The sequence below is a fragment of the Thamnophis sirtalis genome, unplaced genomic scaffold (assembly GCF_051295495.1).
Source record: "Thamnophis sirtalis isolate CommonGarterSnake01/CBP01778 unplaced genomic scaffold, rThaSir2_p1.2 scaffold_6, whole genome shotgun sequence".
Classification (NCBI taxonomy): Eukaryota; Metazoa; Chordata; class Lepidosauria; order Squamata; family Natricidae; genus Thamnophis; species Thamnophis sirtalis.
Window position 1 is genome coordinate 35,392,883 of NW_028261386.1, and position 19,487 is coordinate 35,412,369.

Genomic DNA, 19,487 nt, shown 5'->3' on the forward strand with positions numbered 1-19,487 from the left:
GCAAAACAATGACTGCTTTCCTGTTCTCAGAAAAAATATAAAATCTTCTTGTAAATTATTTTCCCAGCATGATATTTTTAAGCATTTACTGTCAGATCTTAAGAGGTTAGTTATGCATTCCCAGGAATGTGATAATTTTCTACCCCCCACCCCTGCATTTTTAAGTCTTATCTGAAATCTGCCACACCCTGGCCTGCCATACCCTGCTTACGGGCAATTTCAGTCACAAAGCTTGACTTAGCTAATTTTACCACCATTATGCTGAATGAAAGATGCCTAAGCCTTCCTCCCAACACTGAAATTGCAAATGGGGAAGGGTGGGTACAATTCCTCAACCCCAAAGATGACTAAACACCAGAATACGTTTTCTTTAATTATACCTTTGCTTTGTACAAGTGAAACACCTTGATTCTGAGCTCATAATGTAATTCAAGTACTACAAACACCCTGGATTCACAACTCACATTGTTGTGATGTGGTTAGTTTTAGCTTAGTGGATTGTGTGAAGGAAGAAAGCTGTTTGGAAAACTTGGAAATCGTCCATATGATATAACCAAAACAAAACAGAAGTTGGCTTCACTCAATACACTACTGCTAAACTAGCAACTCAACATGATGAGCTAGCTCCCACAATGTATTAAGGCAATGACTGAATTCCAAAAACAGTAAACTGTGAATTACCAAACAATAATATAGCCCATTGTGTGAACAAATCTAGCATGTTGTGTGAACCCAGTCTTTATGTCTTCAATGCTCTTGACTACATCCAAGCTGGTGAGGGGCAGCAGAAGTATTCAGGCTTGTCCTTAATTTTCATTCTAAGAGACAGAATTCCAGTCTGCTGACTATAAAGGAAGGTATATTCAGCAATGTCACCCCAAATTTGCTGGTTCTTAATGCAAGTAGTCTCCACAACTAATTACTGTTGCCCAGAAAACTATATGGATTCATATACCTTTCTTTTTAGAGCTCAATGTGAGATACGTGGTGCTTCTTCCTCAAACCTAGTCACCTTGTGAATTTCCTTTGCTAAGACTGGATTTGAACCTGCAATGCCAATCAACACATTACCTCTATACAAAGGCAGTATGACTTTATAAATTATAGGTAACATACTAGATTTTATGTTGTTTGCAGCCTTCACATTGATGACAACCTTTCAATATTTCTTCATGATATTAACATCAGAAGGAAAACAAATCATCCAAAATGATGGTGCATATTTAAAATTTTTCCTTTTAATCTGAACAATACAAAATGTATGTCCATCATAAATAAATAAATGCAACAGCCTGTCCAATTATGGCTTTGTCTTTCTATTCTAAATCTTTAATAGTCAAAAAAAATTATCACAGCACACTGAATATTTGTGACAGATTTTCACAGGTGATTTACTGTATGGGTTCAGTCGAGTAAGGATAGGAAAGGTAGTCTTATAGATACCAGCAACTAAGCCATGTAGAACTTAAAGGTTGGCCACCAGTATCTTGACTTGGATCCAGGAGCTATCTGCTATCAATCTGCTATCTTGCCACAAAGATAGAAACTATAAATATGGAAAAGATCTGCTAATGGCAGATATCAAGCTGTCTATGTAAATATATGATCCAGGATTTAAATTTTAAGGCTTTTGCGTAGAGATTTTCAATCTGTGGAAATCTGGCCAGTATGAGGCTTGGAGGCACCTGATCAATGCTTACACAACAATTCTGTCTAGCCTGAGAACCAGTAATCCCTGCCATACCAGTTTCAGGTCTTACAGATTGGGAAAAACCTGTAGAACAAATCCTGGACAACTTTTAACATTAAGCATTAACAGTGCTGAGTTGGGTGGAACAATGGCTGCCTGGGGAGAAGGCAGCTTTCTAGGTATAGAAATGGGAGAGGAACTGATAGTGAAGCCGAGGATGGAACTGGAAGGCATAAACTCATTTCCAGCTGTTCAATGCATGCAAATAGTATTTGTTATCACCACTTTTCTGGGTACAAATATTTATCATTTGAATTCTACCAGGAACTCAAGGGAAAATACAAAGCATTCCATCCTTCCATTCCCTTCCCCCAACAATCACCTTATGACATAGACTGAACTGGGAGACTGAGTTGGTCTTACCTGAACTGTTATTTTAAGAGGTGTTTGCAGGATGGACCAGAGATGGTTATTATCATAGCCAATTGGCCTCGAGACTGGGTTGAATCTGAAGCCACGCCTCTGGGCTCCTCTCCTCTAACTGCAGTTTTAATGTAGTATGCGCTCCCGAGATCCTGAAAACAAGTCACAAAGGAGACACCTCCACCCCCCAATACTGTCTATCTTACCTAGGGTGGGAACTGGCCCATCTTGCAAACATCTCTTAAAATAACAGTTCAGTTAAGACCAACTGTCATTTTCCAGAGTGAGTTTGCAGAATGGTCCAGAGATGGGACATACCCAAGTTTTGTCCCAAGGGTGGGCCCTCACTGATCCGACAGGACCTGCTGCAGGACCCTGTGGCCGAATGCTGCGTCGGAAGATGCAAAGGCATCCAGCCTGTAGTGCCGGATGAAGGGCAACGGGGATGCCCACGTCGCTGCCCTGCAGATGTCTTCTATAGGGGCCTGGGAGGCCCAGGCCACCAAGGTGGCCACACTCCTAGTGGAGTGGGCCATGATGCCAGCCGGAACCAGCAAGTTCTGCGCCTCGTAGGCGAGGGCAATGGCCAGACAGATCCACTAGCTAATGGTGGACGGGGAGACCCTCTTCCCTAACGCCGAGGATTGGAATAACACAGAGCCTCAGACCTACGAAACTCCGCCTTAGGTAAATCCGTAAGTCCTTTCTTACATCTAAACGGTGCCAACTGTGCTGGATGCCCCAGGCACCTGACTATGGCTGGGGGTAGGTGCCAGGGTTGGCCTGGACAGATCTCTACCTCCCAGCTGAGTCTCTAGGGATGGAAACCCCCGATAGTTATCTACCTGGTCAAAATCCTCCATGGAAAGGGGAGAGGAATGGGCAATCCACCCACTGCACTCCCTCAAGGAATCTGGTGACCTAGGGGGAGAATCCTGCCTGGAAGGGCCCCCTAGGGGTGACCTGGACCTGGAGGGGGAGGGACTGCTCCTGAGCCCTCAACCTCTCTGCCCTGGAGAAAGTTCTCACCAAGGCCCTGTGCCTCCTAGCTTCGTCTCTTTGGCTGGCATGGGAAGGGCGAGTGTCAGCCGAGGCTTTAAGCCTCCTGGAAGAGGCAGTGGGATGCTACCTGGTGGAAGTCCCCTCCCCAGGAGACATGGGGGGAAGGGGATCTGCCCGCCATCATGCAACTATTATGACCACTCCTCGTGCTTCCTGCGATTCGCTCTTCCATCCCCACCTCCGCAGCTAGAATGGCAAGGTCTTCACTCCTTTCATCACGCAGCCCAAATTCTAAAACACTGCCAGGGCGCGTTTCAGGGTTGCTGTGGCCTCTCAGGGAGTCTGCTGCTGCTGCGCTGCTCCCCAGCCGCCTCTGCCACTCCTGGGGCTTCTGCGGCCTTCACGCAGCCCACATGCTCCTCTGTGCCCTCTTTTAATGCTGCTGCAGTGAGGCACGCTCTCCTTTTAGGCTTCTGGGCTGTCAGGCTGGAAACCAGAGCCCTTTAGCCCCCACCGGCGCCGATCTGCCCTCTCAGAGCTCCACACGGTCGCCGGCCAAAATGGCCGCCGGGACAGCAACCCAGCCACCAGAGCCTCCCAAGCCTTGAGATTTAACCCTCGAGTAGCTGGAAAAACTGCAGAGACTTACTGGGAAGTGAAGGAAGGGTCTCCTTGTAAGAAGGAAGCAAGTTGAGTCAAGGATGCCCCAGAAAAGTTGAATCAGATCAGGAGTCAAGAATTTACAACCTCTCTTTGGCCAGACTGGATTGAAACTGGAGTCAGAGGAGAGGAGCCAAAGGCGTGGCTTCAGATTCAACCCAGTCTCGAGGCCAATTGGCTGTGATAATACCATCTCTGGACCATCCTGAAAACTCACTCTGGAAAAAGAAATTGCTCTAAAGTTATTCTTTTATTAAATAGCATTTTTTAAATTGGGGCAGTATAAAAACCATCAGTAAATAAATACTCACCCACTAAGCTTTTACACCTTAGAACTGACCAATACACTAACTTCTGAACCACATGGGTTGTACGTGATGTTTAAAAGATGTCAGGTTGTCAAAACAGAATGTAACAGCCTTACGTTTATAAGGAGCAGTTTCCTCAACTAGGTCTCTCTGATGCATTGACACTGTAACGATTAGGCTGTCTAATCAACATAATCTGAAGTCCCAACATATCTGGAACGCACCTGGTTTAATAAAGCCATTATAAGGTAATGAAGATCCCAAACATTCCATATTTATTTATGTTCTACTAAACATCTGAATCAAGGGTTCCACAATAAGGAAAATGGGTTTACAGTAATTAAAAAGACACATGTAAACAACTCTAATCTCACCTTGCCATGGCTTCTCTCCACCTTTCGGAAACACTTATTCAGAGAAAGATTATGCCGGACGGAGTTCTTCCAGCCAGTGGGAGCCGTAGCAAAGTATGGGAAGCGTTCCAGAATCCAGCTGTAAATTTCTTTCACTGGCAGGCTTTTATTAGGAGAATGTTCAATTGCCATGTATATAAGAAGGCTGAAAGAATATGGGGGCTTAGATGTGGCAGATTTCTTCTTCGGATTAGAATAGCAGGAGGATGGATAGGTTGGCACATTATCCCCCTCAATATCATACAGAGGACTAACAACTGGAAGACCTTCACTTCCCAGGCTAAAGTTCGTTAGGAGATTACTGTTTTCATGCAGCCAGTTCAAGTTGGTGAGCTCATCGTCCGCAACTTCACTATCCACAGCTGTGGCTTTTGGTCGAGCAGCATCACCAGCCTCCGGCAAGCTTCCCATTCTTTGGATATGCCTTAGACCTGCAGCTTTCTCTACTCCTGGCGTTTCAGCTTTCTTATCCGGAGTCATTCCTGTTACTGGACCCATTTAATCTTGTAGGCCTAGACATAAAAATAAAACCTTAAGCATTAAAAGGTGGGTTGTTAGTGGCCCTGTATTTAGTTTGATCATCTAGTTCAGTATTATCTAGATTTTCTATTTTAACAAATCTTCATCTATATTTTTATAAAATGCCTGACAAAATGTGATAGACATTCCTTGTTTACTGATTGTTTTACTTAGCAATTTTTTGCAGTTATAACAATGATTGAAAAATACCTTTATGACAAATCCTGCATTTACAACTTTCATAAGTCTTAAAGCAAGTGAAAGTTTATTTATTTATTTATAAAATGTATATAGCTGCCTACTTGCTCATAGCAACTCTAGTGGCTTACAAACAATAAAACCACAGTATAAAAAATAACAATAAAACAATAAAAGCCTTCCACCATCCAAGTTTAAATAAGATCATGAGCAAACCACGTCACAGTTTCACTTTGTGATCACTTTGTTTAATGTCTGAGTTGCCAATCCTAATTGTGGTTACTAAATGAAGACTACTTGTAGTCTTATTAATAGTGAAGTAGTGGTTTGTTTGGTTTTGAATCCATAATGATAGTCCTGATTCTTGGTTTTCAAAAAATGAATTTCATAGCAAAAATACCCCACATCTTCACAAGAGTGCGGGCTGCTTCTTCTCTACAGTACTTCTGGAAACACCATGCAACCACATAAATATTTTTATTATTTATTTATTAAATTTATATGCCGCCACTCTTATTAACAAAGCGATAATATGACCAATATTGATTCTTCACTTGGCCATTCTAGAAAAGACAGCGAAGGAAATATCTCTACAAAGTTTTCCATTCCTCAGTGCTCAGAGGATGTTACAAAAAGAAAAACAAGAGCTCATAGCACCCTCAAAGCAAAAGTTCCAAATGGTAAAATATGCTTATTCTGGTTATTATGATTATAACATTTACTATCCTAACAGCCTGAACATTCAAAGCAGACAAGCTAATTATTTCAGCAACTAGCATGAACTTGTAAGGTAGATCAGTATTATTAAAACATTAAAACATCCATAATCTAGTCCAAAATCCACACAGGCAATGCTTTTATTTAGCCAACAATATTTACAAAATATTTTAAGTTTCCAGGAACTTTATCTTAGGCAAGATAGGAAAAAAAACCTACAGTATAATGCCAACCAGAATCCAGTTAATGTAAGGCTAGCAAATCCACAATTGAGGCTAGCACATCTGCTATTGTCATTGAGGTTTTTAGAAGCCAGAATGGCACAACTTGCCACGGTCAACTTCCTGTGTGAGACAACTTGCCGTCAGACAATTTAACAAATACAAAAGCGAAATTAATTTTCACGGAACCTTGGCCAATAATAATAAAAATTTCAATCCAGAAATACAAGCGTTGCAGTAATTTCGACGAAAACATGGGCACCAATAATAAAAGTAACTGAATGAAACAATTAAATTGTTTGAATTGTCCCATAGCAAATTGTCCCACTAGGAGAGCAGCAGTCTCCTAGCAAGCAGTGGGTGAGCACGCAAAGCTCCACTGGACAGTTCCCCAACCCACAGGGCCAGAAAGGTTAGGGACTGCTGTTTTAGAGGCTAATTATTGTTTGAGCAAAATGGAGAATAGGAAGATTCTGTTGGAGAAAGCTCAGAAAAATGAGACTTATTTTGAAGAACTACAGCAGAATACTAGAGATATTGGTTTATCTTCCAGCATATCCTTTGTTTGCTTGATGTGTTTTTTAAAAATATTTATGAGAACTATAATCCATTAGAAAGCAATAAAAATGCTAAAACCACACAAAAATGACTGAAAGTGGTATTAGTAACAATGTTGCTCTGACTTCCTGCATTATATGTTAAAGATGTTTTTGTCAGTGTAGACTTATCTTTAGAAGATAAGGCTTTAGAAGGTTTAGGCTTATATTTAGAAGGGAGGGGTTTATTTTGTTTTCTATATCTGCTCTTTGACAAAATATATTTAAGATGTAAATATGTTTTTTTTTAATTTTTTACTGTTATATTTCATTCATAAACATATAAAAATATGTTTTAAAATTTTCATTGCCTATTTCCTCTGAGCTGGGATCTATTATCTTATTTTTCATAGAAATATCAGTCTGAGTTGTGCAAATTCAAATAATGAGCATTTCAGTTATTCATTATCAGTATTAGTTGACACCTACCTGTATACAGTTTATGTATTAAATTCCGTAATGTATTTAGGATGCTAGTTTACTTAAACCTTTTATAGCTGCAGGTAAAAGGAAGCTCCCCCTATCTTTCCATCTGTTAATAATTCTTACGATTACAAGCTATTAGTCTAATAATATTAAAACTGGAGGAATCTCCAAAGCTAACCCTTTGGAGTTAGTTGCGATTTCCCAAAAGGTACAGGTGGTGACGTGACAAAAACTTATTATGCACTCCTCTGATTTTGAGAGAAATACAGTGAATGTAAGATAATATGGCCTATCATTTTCATCTCAGAATTAACGTTCAGCTTTCACTGGCAACATGCTTCCATTTAGTGCACTGAAGAGTGAAGACGGATCCACATCATCTGTAATACAACAGGGAGTCATTTAAAGAACTATAGGTGGCTTGATGGAAATGTACCATCACAATACATTCTGAAGAAAAAAATGTTTGAAGTTCAGGGTATGAAGTAAAAAAAAATTGGCGATGGAAAGTGTTAGCTGGCTTACGCATGAAAATACTAATGGATTAAAGGTACATGATATTGCTACTATACACCTGCACTGTGGTTCGGCAGTATATCTGCTTCTATTTCAAAATAAAGGACTTAAAGATAATGCCTATAATCTTTAAGCATATTAAACTATCAAGAAACAATAATAAAAGTAGTAGATCTATCAATAACTAAATGTTGCATATCTGAGACAATGGCTAGTCACAATTTACACACCATGTTTACACAATTTCACTGCATTCAGTGCTCACCACTTTGATGTCTGCAGTTTGGGTATGCTTTGCTGTCAAAATCAGACTTGCCAACAGTGAAAGGAAACATCTTCTACAACCAATATATACTAAGTGTGTATTGGGAGTCCTTGCTGTTCTCTGAGCTTGGTTATTTACTTACACATTTCATTATTCAAATAATCATTATTCAATCACTAGTGCCTGTTGCATTGATAATTGCATTAATATTACGTACGTAGTAATGAAATTTCTACAAGCAAACAACCAAATTCAAGAGATCACCAAGGACTCCACAGTTCAATCCTGAGTTAGATACATTCTTGACTATTGGATACACCAAGCTCTTAGAAAAATAGAAGCCCTTCCAGAAAGATGGTTGGATCATACTGTAAAGTACGTTTAATGCACCGTGCATTTAGTGACATTAAACTGTGAACCAAAAAGGTCTAATAAACATCAAGATTTTTGCTAAACAAGCTCAGTGTTGTTTGGACCCAGTCAAAGAGGCCTCCATTTGAATGTAAAGAACTATTTTTTTGTATATAAGAACACATTTCCCAATGGGAAGGATAAACTCTGTAATACCGAGTTTTTCTCTAAATTAAAACACCTTAAAACCTTTACCACAAATGTATTAAACTTGTAGCTTACAACAGAGCAGCAACATTATGCTTGCTGGTTTGCTGTAACCCACCTTGATTAAATTCTGCATCAAAGTCATTTGGTAAGCTGTAAAGCAGTGGAATTTATATTCTTTCTCTACATAAAAGAAATACTGTCTTCATTTCACAGTAGGAACCTGGAGCACATCAGTGTGAATCAAACAGAGTTATGACATCTAATCAAGTGCAGGTTTCTATAGCAATGGCACTGTGATTTCTTCAAACCTAACTGGCAGCTGATTTGTGGCAAAATACACCGTACTTTACATATGTGAACATCCACAGAAGAAAAAGCATTCTGGGAAGTTGCCGTTTTTTACCACTCTGTCTCTCTCCCACGTACTGAGCTGAGAGAGGGCTGATTTTCTCACAATTCACAATAATGAAGGGATTTTAATTCTAGCTACCTAGTAGTGTTTCTCTCCACCTGCAATGTTATTCTTTGCCACACAGAGCTGATAAAGCCACCTACCTTCAAATAGCTTGGAAGGAATAATATTAGCCAAAGACCGTTCCTTTTCACAACTTCTATTTACTCTCTCAAATACCTAAAAATTGCCATGTAATATAAATCCAGCTGTTGCTGTTTTACAGTATTATTTTATACATAATTTTACAAAGTACTGATTTTACATACATTTCAGAAAGATTTCCACCTACACAACAGATTTATGATAAAGTATTTGATTTCAAATTTCCAAATAGTTATTGTGCATTCCTGCTTTTCAAGCCCTTAACTTTTTCTGTACTAAACAAGTAACAGTAGACCATACTGTTAATAGGTTAACACCTATCCAGTGTTAACTTTTGAGCCAGGTATGCAAAAAGTTGAAAGACCAAAAGAACAAGTCTGAGGACTTGTTCAAAAATATCTTCAATTTTAGCTTTTAATATGATACATTAACATAGTGCAACAGATATAAAACTAAAGAAAATAAAATTCAGGTTGTGTCCTGCTCACTTATTTGGTCTATCCTTTCCCCTTCTGTAGAATTTCAGCCGAACACACAGAAGTTCAAAGCTCCTGCCAAATCAAAGTGGCACATCTTTGTACTATGCTATGATATCAAACCTAGCTTCAAAGTAATCCAAGTTATCCCCAACAAGTTTATTCATGATGCCAAATTAGAAAATAAGCAAACCAAACAAAAAGAAACAGATTGCTAGAGGAAGGTTAGGAGAGTCTGAGCTAGGATACACTGCCCATCTTATCAGAGAATACAAAAAGACATTTGATCAGGTCAGAATATCTGTCCAGCCTAGTCCAGTTTCCTCCAATTAAGAATCCTCCAACTATTATGTGACATTTCTCATAATTCCCAGCTAATATGATCACACAGAGCAGAATTAGAAGACCCGCGTGGTCCAATTGGGAGGAGATCATATAGGGAAGGGCTACCTGTTCCAGTTCAAGCAAATGTCCTTGAACTGGAAATACTTTTCAGTGCCTCCAAGCAACTTGAGTATTTCTCTCTCCCTCCTTGTTTGTGAGGGATATTACGTGAGGGATACTGTGACTTTTTTTTCTTGAAAAGCCAATTACAGCTTTGGAATTGCTGAACTGAACTAGTACCATGGGTAATTATCAAATTCCTAATTATTTTCATTAAGCAGACATTCTATATGTTTTTTTAAAAATCCAAATTGCAAAGCTTTGCCCAAAAAAGTATTTTGCCTCTGTTATGTCTTGGGTGGGAATTTTTCTTTCCAGTGGAAGGATCCTCTCACCTCTTTGCCCATAGTTGGGACATCAGAGAGTTGGGCAGTTTAGAAATAACAAATATAAATAAAATAAAATAAATAAAATCAGACAGCCTGGGAGGGCTGAAGCTAGCAAGTGTGCTGTATTCCAAATAGTGTCATGTTCAGCTTCCATGACTTCCTGCTTGCTCAGCATTGCACGTTCCAATCAGCCTCTGAACAAATGGACTGTGCCCTCATTACCAACACTTAAACCTTTGGCATGTAATGCTAGAGTGCATTATGTTACGATGCTTTTAGGGCGTGTATGTGCAGAAGAGTGCAAGTGGAGGCAGGGAAGGAAGAGGAGGATTGTTACCAAACCTGTAATTATTAAGTGACATCACATAAAACTTGTTTTTGTTGCAGGCTGAACTGGTTTAACAAAATAAGGGAAGGATTCCATGTGATAAACAGAGACAGCTGAAATAGCACTATAAGGCAGCAAGGATTTTCATATACAGAGCAATCAAAACCCAAAAACCAAGAGTGGAATGGTGAAGTTCACATGTCACTTTAGGCTATGGTTTACTGATTGATAGAATTTTACAATAACCTAAATCATAATTTAGAATGACTGGATTCATCCAACAAACTAAGCCAAAATCAAACAAGCACGTGATGGTTTAGCTTGACATGTGAATTCAGCCAGTATCTCTGCTTGCTGTGTTTTTGACAATCAGTTATACAGGGTCAAGTATATTTGAGCCTGAAACACAGAATGTTAGCTTGATCATAGAGACTGCATCTATCCTGATATTTAGCATCTTGACAGCTCATTAAGAGTATTTTACCTTCCAACTTTCAAAGTACATGCAGCTTCTTTGAAATCAATGCCTATTTCGTTCTGATACCTTAATGTTCTAGTGGAGCACAGCATGTACACAGAGAAAAACCTAAAAAAGCAACTTAAGTTTCATTTTGCTTAGCCATCAAGAGCAAGAACAATCATTCGCAGAAAGTAGGATGCATTCAAGAAAAATGCAAGGTATCTAAGGCAAAGAATTATATCCATTTCTTTTTCCCTTTGTTCTCAGAATTTACCACATATGTGCTAATATATACCACCCATCTTACTGGAGCTGCTACTGGGATCAGAGGTCAGATTTAAATCCCAAAATGCACCGCAGAGAGCCTGTACTTGATTACAATCCTACTTACACCACTATGTATCCAAGACAACTGAAACATTATGTTCTCCTCGGGGATAAAAACCCACCTCTCAGTCACAGGTTTAGGCAAGCTGGCACATTAGTTGACCAGATGAAACTCTGCATACTGGAATATTGCTCAGCATCAAAAGATCCAAGTTACTGTTGTTTTTCTGTTGCCTGGTGGCAAGACCTTCTGAATCAGTCTTAAGATTTTAAGCACATCCAGGATGTGCACTCAGCTTTGCCATTTGCATTATTAATGAGACATGTCAACAGTCAGCCTTTTTCTCATAAGCATCAGGTGGCTGGTCCATTTTTTAAAATGGCTCATATATGTTTATATGTACCCATCCTTTATTGTAAACCTTATTTAGCAATTAAAAGAAAGACGCGTTGCAAAACCAGCTATGAAAAATAGCCTTGGAAGTATAATGCTGTCAGCAAAGAACCCAGCTAACTGGGACTTTCCACAATTGCTTCTCCTGGGTTCAAACAGTCCATGCCTTCATATGCTCAACATTGAAAAAAGCAGAAGTTTGCTTTAAGAAAAGGGTGGGGGGGAGGAGTACAGGTAGCCCTCAACTTGCAAAAGTTCATTTAGTAACCTTTAGAAGTTACAATGGCATGAAAAAAATGACTTACGGCCATTTTTCACACTTATGACCACTGCAGTATCCCCATGGTCATGTGATGAAAATTCAGAGGCTTGGCAACTGATTTATATTGATGAAGATTGCAGTGTCTCGGGGTCATGTGATCAGCTTCTGCGACCTTTTATAAACCAAATTAATGGGGAAGGTAAATTCACTTAATGAACCTGTCACTAAATTAACAGAAGGGGTTCACTTAACAAACATGACAAGAAAGGTCATAAAATGGGGCAAACATTCACTTAACAAATGCCTCACTTAACAGCAGAAATTTTGTGTTCCATTGTGGTCGTAAGTCAAAGTCTACTTGTATATATCTGTATGGAGCAGAGCAAGGTTTTCAATGTGAATATCTGTTTTTCACTTTGAAAGCTTCTCCTCAATTTGTACCTAATGATGATACAATCATGCCCTGATAATATCTATTTTTAGAGTGTCTTGATGTTGTTCCTTTCCTTTTACACCCAGACTATGAGTAAGATAGGCTTAATTTCTTCTTAACTTCATCAGTGTTATAATAAACTTTTCCTTCTTCTTCCCCCCATGCCATGTAAAGATAATTCCAAGTTATATAAAACTTACAATGCTTTGCTTTGCATTATGTTGGAGGAAAGTGATGTGGGCAGAGCTGAAGTGGCAATCAGTTTTTCTTTCCTGCCAATTCAAGAATGGGCAGATAATACTCTACAGCAGAGGTCACCAACCAGTGGTCCATGGATGACTGGTGGTCCGTGAGAAAAGTTTGGTAGCCTGCAGAAAAATGATTTGTATTTTTATATTGCACTAAATACTATTTATCTTTTTAAAAAATTCATATTAGTGGCCCGCAGGATCTAAAATTACGAATTTAGTGATCTCTGAGGTCCGAAAGGTTGGCGACCCCAGTATAAGGAGAGAGCTCTGAGTAGAAATTTGGAAAAAGCTGCATCAAAATTAAATATTTCAATGTCAACATTAACAGCTAGGCTTTAAAAGTAGTCCCACTAAGCTAAGAATTAGTTAAACAAATTTTTCAATAAGCCACTGGTATGCACAATATGTGAATTTTTTTCATTAAGTGATTTTCAGGAGGGAAATAACAAGGAAAAAAAGATTCTTGATTTTAGAGGCTCAAGTGAATCAACACCTACACATTTCTAGTTCCTGAAACACTAACATAAATCATGGGCCAAACTAATTACATTGCCAATTAAAATGTTAAATTAAATATCTTTCAATAGCATAAGTCTGTTTTTGTATATATGCAACTGAACATTTATATTCATTCCACCAGCTGTAACTTTTCAGGATATCAGGCTCAGATTCTAGCAAAACTTGGAAGAAAATAGTATATTCTATTTTTGGACAACTATTGAGCCTGACTATAAATGTGGCCTTCTGCCAACACACATAGCATCATTTGTTTGATAAAATGTATAACCAGACAGGCAGTAATTTGTGATGGCTTTGCTTTGCTGTATATATACACATCTACTGGAATGAATAGGGCAAATGCATGAGCACAAAGAACCAAAATACACATACAACTTGATTTGAAAAGTCACAGCTCTATTTGGAAAAACTCTATGAAGTCAAAAGGGTCCCAAGAATGTCTATAACCATCCCATCTCAGTAGTGGCTGAGCACAGAGTAGGGACAGTGCTTTTGGATTGGCATATGTATCTGTAATTTTGCGATTATGCTGTAAATGCTCCCACAAAACGGCTGTTTTGTCACAATGCACCCATTTTTCAGAAGACAATACAAAGACAACCAACCAGAGAGGTTGGGAATTGACAGCATGCAAATATGATACATAAATTAACATGATTGTTGGTTTGGGGAATCTTTTCTGAAATGCAAATGTACAAGATTTACAGAATAAATATCCTGTTTCCCCAAAAATAAGACCTTCCCTGATAATAAGCCCAATTGGGCTTTTGAGCACATGAGCTAAAAGAAGCCCCCCCAAAAAATAAGCCCTCCCTGAAAATATTGCAACACAGCAGCAGCCATGAGGTGACCACGCTTACCTCCTCCTGCACCTCAAAAATAATAAGATCTCCTCAAAAATAAGGCCAAGTCCTTATCTCAGGGGTCAAAACAAAATAAGATCCTGTCTTATTTCTGGGGGAACACGATGTCCAAAAGATGTATAAGAGATGTATACTATGTCTCAAAATGCCCACAAGTCAGAGAACTGAATCGAATGGCCAACAGTACTTTCCAACGCTTTGATATTGTGCTGCTAATTATTCTGGTTTTGATATCTGAGATTTTATAGACATAGTAGCCCTAGAGTGCGATTGGCGGCAAATAAATTTAACAAATAAAAAAATATTTCTCCATAGCAAAAAGTCAGTATGGTCTTTTGATCAGCAACATGCCAGACAAATTAAAAAATCATCCCTCATCCTCAGTGATGGTCACTACATGGTCACTGTGTGGTTATAGTTCTGCACATAAAGAGGAAAACATCCCCCCCTTTATAATCCATGACTTCTACTTCCATAGGAGCTCCCTGTGTAATATCAAACCTAATAAACAGTGAACTCTGTAGTGTGCAGCTATACTATAATAGTCCGAAATTGCAAAGAAGAAAGCAAGAATAGTGACTGTGAGCAAGTTTTTCTCATTTTTCAACCTCTTATCTAACTAGAGGGACAATTACACAGGGTAATTAATTTAACTTTATGCAGCAGGCATGGACTTTGATTCAAGATCTCATATTACAACATAACATGGAATAAGTTAAAACTGGTTTAGAACTACCTACTGTATTATAGCCAACCAGATGCTGGATTCCCTGTTTCAAAATGGAATGAAAAATAATTTCTGCCTATGTTCCACAATGAGCAAACAGAATAGATACTAGGGCCTAGGCTATTTAACCTTATGTACAGTTCTGATATTACATAACTTTATTCACATTTTCTTTCTGAGGCTTAGAAGGAAAACAATTTTGCCTAATAAAATATTCGCTCTCTTTTAGGGAAAGATCAAGCTGACTGTGAAAATGCAAAAGATCTTGTCAAGGTACTAGGAACAGTAATCTAAGTAGTTCCGAATTGCAGGCTCATATGAATCAAACATATCAAGACAATATGAGGAAACTGCATGCTAGATTAAATTTGGGTCTACATGGAGTTGAAATATTGGACAATGTAATGTATAAAGGTAAGAAAAACTCCAATACAAGGTCATGATTTTTCTCCTGGCATTTTCCATGCTCCAAATTCTAGTACTTATTAAAAACCCATTGCCTGTGCTGCACAATTGTTCATTTCCCTAGTTACAACAGGAATTTTTGTTCCCTTTGAAGAATAGATTTTTACGATTCAAAACAATTTGGATGTGGAGTCCTATGCATACTTAATTGCTTTTCTGAATTCAATAGAACACACTTGAATGGATACATACAGCACTGTGCAAAAAGCTTTTTGAATATTATCTACACAATTACTGTTACTTAAGTCATTTGTCCATGTGATTTTAAAACTTTTTATCTTCAAGGAACTTTTTCCATATTAGCACTGGTGAAGCACTAAGATTCAAACAGGGCATGTAAACTATGATTGGAGAATATGGGGCTAAATATGTGTTGGCCCTACCCCACCTATCCATCTCATACCTCATTAAAATACAAGACGTGGAGAGGATAATGGTTTCATTAGTCTTCATTTCAGTGTAGCAAAAGACCTTGATAAAATCTAGTCCATATCACCTGGAAGGTTTGAATTTTCTAGTGAAAAAGTGTGAGAGAGTGTGTGTGTGTGTGTGTGTGTTTTGGCCTACATTAACTTTGCACAGCAATATACATTCTATGCTCAATAGCATATGCAGAAACTTATGATTTTCTATATGTTGCTGAACCACAACAACTGCAGTTCCTTCAGAAAGGCTGTAAGTGAACATAGATAATTAATGAATTACATAACCCTTTTTCCTTCTGGTGAGCTATGCTGGAAGTTGAGAAGGCTTCAAAAGTTTAGTAAGTAACAGTATTCTTGCAAAAGTAAGTAACTTATAGTAACTGAATTGGAAAATGTTGTTTATTTCAAAGTTTAATATGGCTTTCAGTAATAATAGTGAACATCATAGCAAAATGCCATTAAAGCCAAAATTAAACCTATCATTATGAACAGGTGTTCAAAGGTTAGTGAAAGAGGTTTTTCCCATCTTTTAAACAGTGGCACCAAGTACATTGCTTTAGAAGTACATTCCATATTTCAATACTGGGAAATCATATTCCCAGCTTCTCATTACCCAATAAAGAAAATTAGTGCTGTGCATTTAGGGTGTAGACTTTGTCAGCCTTCTCCCATTTGATGCCCTTTGCACTTGTGCAAATATAGTGCTTTTTGAGATTACTGTATTTCAATACCCAAGAGACTGAACTTAATGGTTTAATATGGTTATCAATTACTAAGAGGGGGCACATTAAAATATGTCACTAAGTATTCTCAACTGTATTTTCTAATTCTAAATAAATGATCTCTAGAAAATGCTGCAATTTTTTCATCGCAAATACAAAAAAAAATATAAGCATAACTTAAGTAAACAGTAAACTGCTTAGAACAGTCTTTCTCAACCTTGGCGACTTGGCTCTGCTGGCTGGGGGATTCTGGGAGTTGAAGTCCACCGGACTTAAAGTCGCCAAGGTTGAGAAACACTGGCTTAGAACCTTATTTAGGTTGAACAACACATAAATTGTGCTGATAAATTAAAAGGAATAATGTACATGTATTTTAAAAGAGTAGATACACATACATGTCGTTTATCTATCTGCAATAAAAAAATCTTTATGGAAGAGGGAAAAATACTAGCATCTTCTAGATAACAATGCAACAACCTCCAATTTGCAAGAAATGGCTTCAGATGGCTTACAGTAGATTGTTTTCTCCATTCATGTTCAGGGCTATTAGAAAAGAACAATAGTAAACCATTGTTTCACTAAAGTTCTCTTTTCATACATACAGAGATGGGGCTTAAAAGTGTGTTTAAAACTGAGGATGTATTTTATAAACATTTCAGATATGTTTGCAATTGTGCAGTTAACGATTTTCAAGGGGAGATTGCTATCCTTTCTACCCCTTTGCCCAATCAAAACGAAATGGGTGCAAGTTTGTTTCCTGCACTTCCGTTCAGTTTTATCAATAGTTTGCATTATTTTTTTAGCAGCCGGAAGCGAAGAAAGCGGTACAGAGGGAGGAGGAGGGGTTGATGCAATATTGCAGAGATTGCATGGAGGGGGGTTCCTGTTCTTAAGCTCCCCTGGAGGAGGAGGAGGAGGAGGAGGAGCTTTACTCTGTGTGCCTGGCTTTGTGTTGAGCTGCTTACACAGAGCCACACGCTCCCACAGTCGCCCGTGTGACCCCATGGCCGCCTCTCCCTGCGCAAGGCTTTGCCGGCCACGTGGCTGTCACAGCCTCAAACCAAAATGGGGGAAGCAAAACTGGCGGAACTAAACAAATCGCAGCCGGTGACAAGGGGGAAGGGGAGGGGAGGGGGAAGCCTACTTTAAACTGGAAGAAATGTAACTTCCAAGAGCTAAGTTTTCTGCAATCTGCTGGAGAGATTTTAGCCGCATCACTTGACACGGAAGAAAACTGACGAGCTTGTCAGAGGGACCCTGGTTGTTTTGAGCCTTATAACATTTCAGCGGTCGCTCAAGCGTTTCTCTTCCCCCCTCTTTATTACGACCGTCCGTAGAGAAAAGGATCAGCAGCCACATGGCAGCGGGTCTCCCACGAGAGCAAGGAAGAAAGGAGGCATTTGCGACAGCTGAGCAGCCCCAAGGAGTCCCCCGAGTCTTAAAGCCCAATTCCCTGATCGCGGGAAAGACTCGAGTTGTTCCTCACCGTCACGGAAACTCAACACCACCCGCCGCCGCCTGCCTACTCTCGAAAGCTGTAAAACTCTTCCCTCGAATAGACGCCGCAACGCCTCCGGAGTACAACTCGCAGCAGGTCCTATCAATGCCCAGACATTAGCAGTTATTTCGAGGCTATTGGAAGATATTCCCTCTTTTGGTCTCCGCGTTCTTCGATCAACAGGCAGAAATCGTCTCCAGCAGTTCTCCTTCATCCAGAAAAGAAGCTTTTCTAAGCCTGTTCACATGCCTTTAAATTCACTTCTCCCCCGCGTCCCATTTGAACCGTCGGACAGAGCCGATCTCTCCCCATGCAAAATGCTAACTGCCAATCAACCCAAAGTCTTTCTTTCCCCCAACCTCTGGCCTCTGCAAAAACTGGCTGGAAGAAGCCCTACTTCGCGGCTGGCGGAAAGCGACCCCTCTTTTTTCAAGTCGCTCCTCTGAAATTCTTAACCTTCTTCGTCTCCTCCCCCCCCCTCCCCAAGCGAAGAGGCCACAAAGCTCTGGCTTGGCCATGCAAATGTTTTTCCTCCCAGATGAGCAAATAGAGCCTCTGGAGGTACAAACTCCAATTTACGCTGATCTTCGACATACGCTCGACCCGATCACCTTTCCCTCCCTCCCCCCCCCCCACATTTGCAGCCTTTGCTCGATTCCACCCCTCGCCCGAATTAAATCTTTAGCCGGAGCGCGCGGAGACACGCAAGCACGCCAGCGGCGCAATTTAAGCCTCCGCGTTACCCAGCTCACATTGTGCAACCGAGGGAAGAAAAGCTCAGGCAGCGTCTTCCTCAGATACATCTTAGCCCCACATCTGGATTTTTTTTTAAAAAAAAAGAAAGAAAGAAAAGGAGGGAAAAGGAAAAGAGAGAGAGACTAGCTGGAACTTAGCATTTAAAGATTTGGAAGTTAAAAATAAACGGAAAGAACAGAAAATCCCAGATTTTGGGGGGAGGGGGGGAAATGGAAGAAATTATATTTGATTCCCGCCCACTTTTCCCAGAAATAGTTAATAAAGGAAATATTCCAACTCACTGTACTCATGAAGCAGGCGCATGGGGGGGGGAGAGAGAGGACGGGGGCACAATATGGCAGCAGTAGCAGCAATATGGGAAATGTGTCACAGAACAGCAGCGTCGCCGCCTCTGGCTTTCCCTGCCCTGCGAAGCAGCAACAGCAGCGGCGGAGCCACCTCCTCCCTCTGTCTCCCCATAGCAACAAGGCGTCCGAGCCATTAACTCCTCCTCCTTCTCTTCCCGCATGCTAACCTTCCTTGCTCACCGCCAACTTTCGCCTCCCTTTATTGTAAATGGGCCGCCCGGCTCCTTTCCTCGCTTCTCCTGGGACAGTCACCGAAGAGCCGAATCCATTCGAAAGGAAAAGGGCGGGCAGATATTTTTTTGTCGGGGGGTAGGGAGTGTTTAGTTAATGATAATTCCTATAAGTATGCATAGACAACTGGCACCCCGCGGTCCTCCGAAGAAAAAGGCA

At 39.9% G+C, this 19,487-nt stretch overlaps 1 protein-coding gene across 1 annotated transcript in view; it reads right to left on the reverse strand.

The window, feature by feature from the left end:
• FOXN2 (forkhead box N2) overlaps positions 1-19,185 on the reverse strand; it is a 41,804-nt gene extending 22,619 nt beyond the window's left edge. Inside the window, exons 1-2 of the mRNA XM_014057008.2 lie at positions 19,032-19,185; positions 4,458-5,008 (exon numbers count right to left, since the gene is read on the reverse strand). Coding sequence (XP_013912483.2) covers positions 4,458-4,994 — 537 coding nt within the window. The 5' untranslated portion in view covers positions 4,995-5,008; positions 19,032-19,185. The remainder of the gene's footprint in view (positions 1-4,457; positions 5,009-19,031) is intronic.
• Between the last annotated feature and the right edge of the window lie 302 nt (positions 19,186-19,487).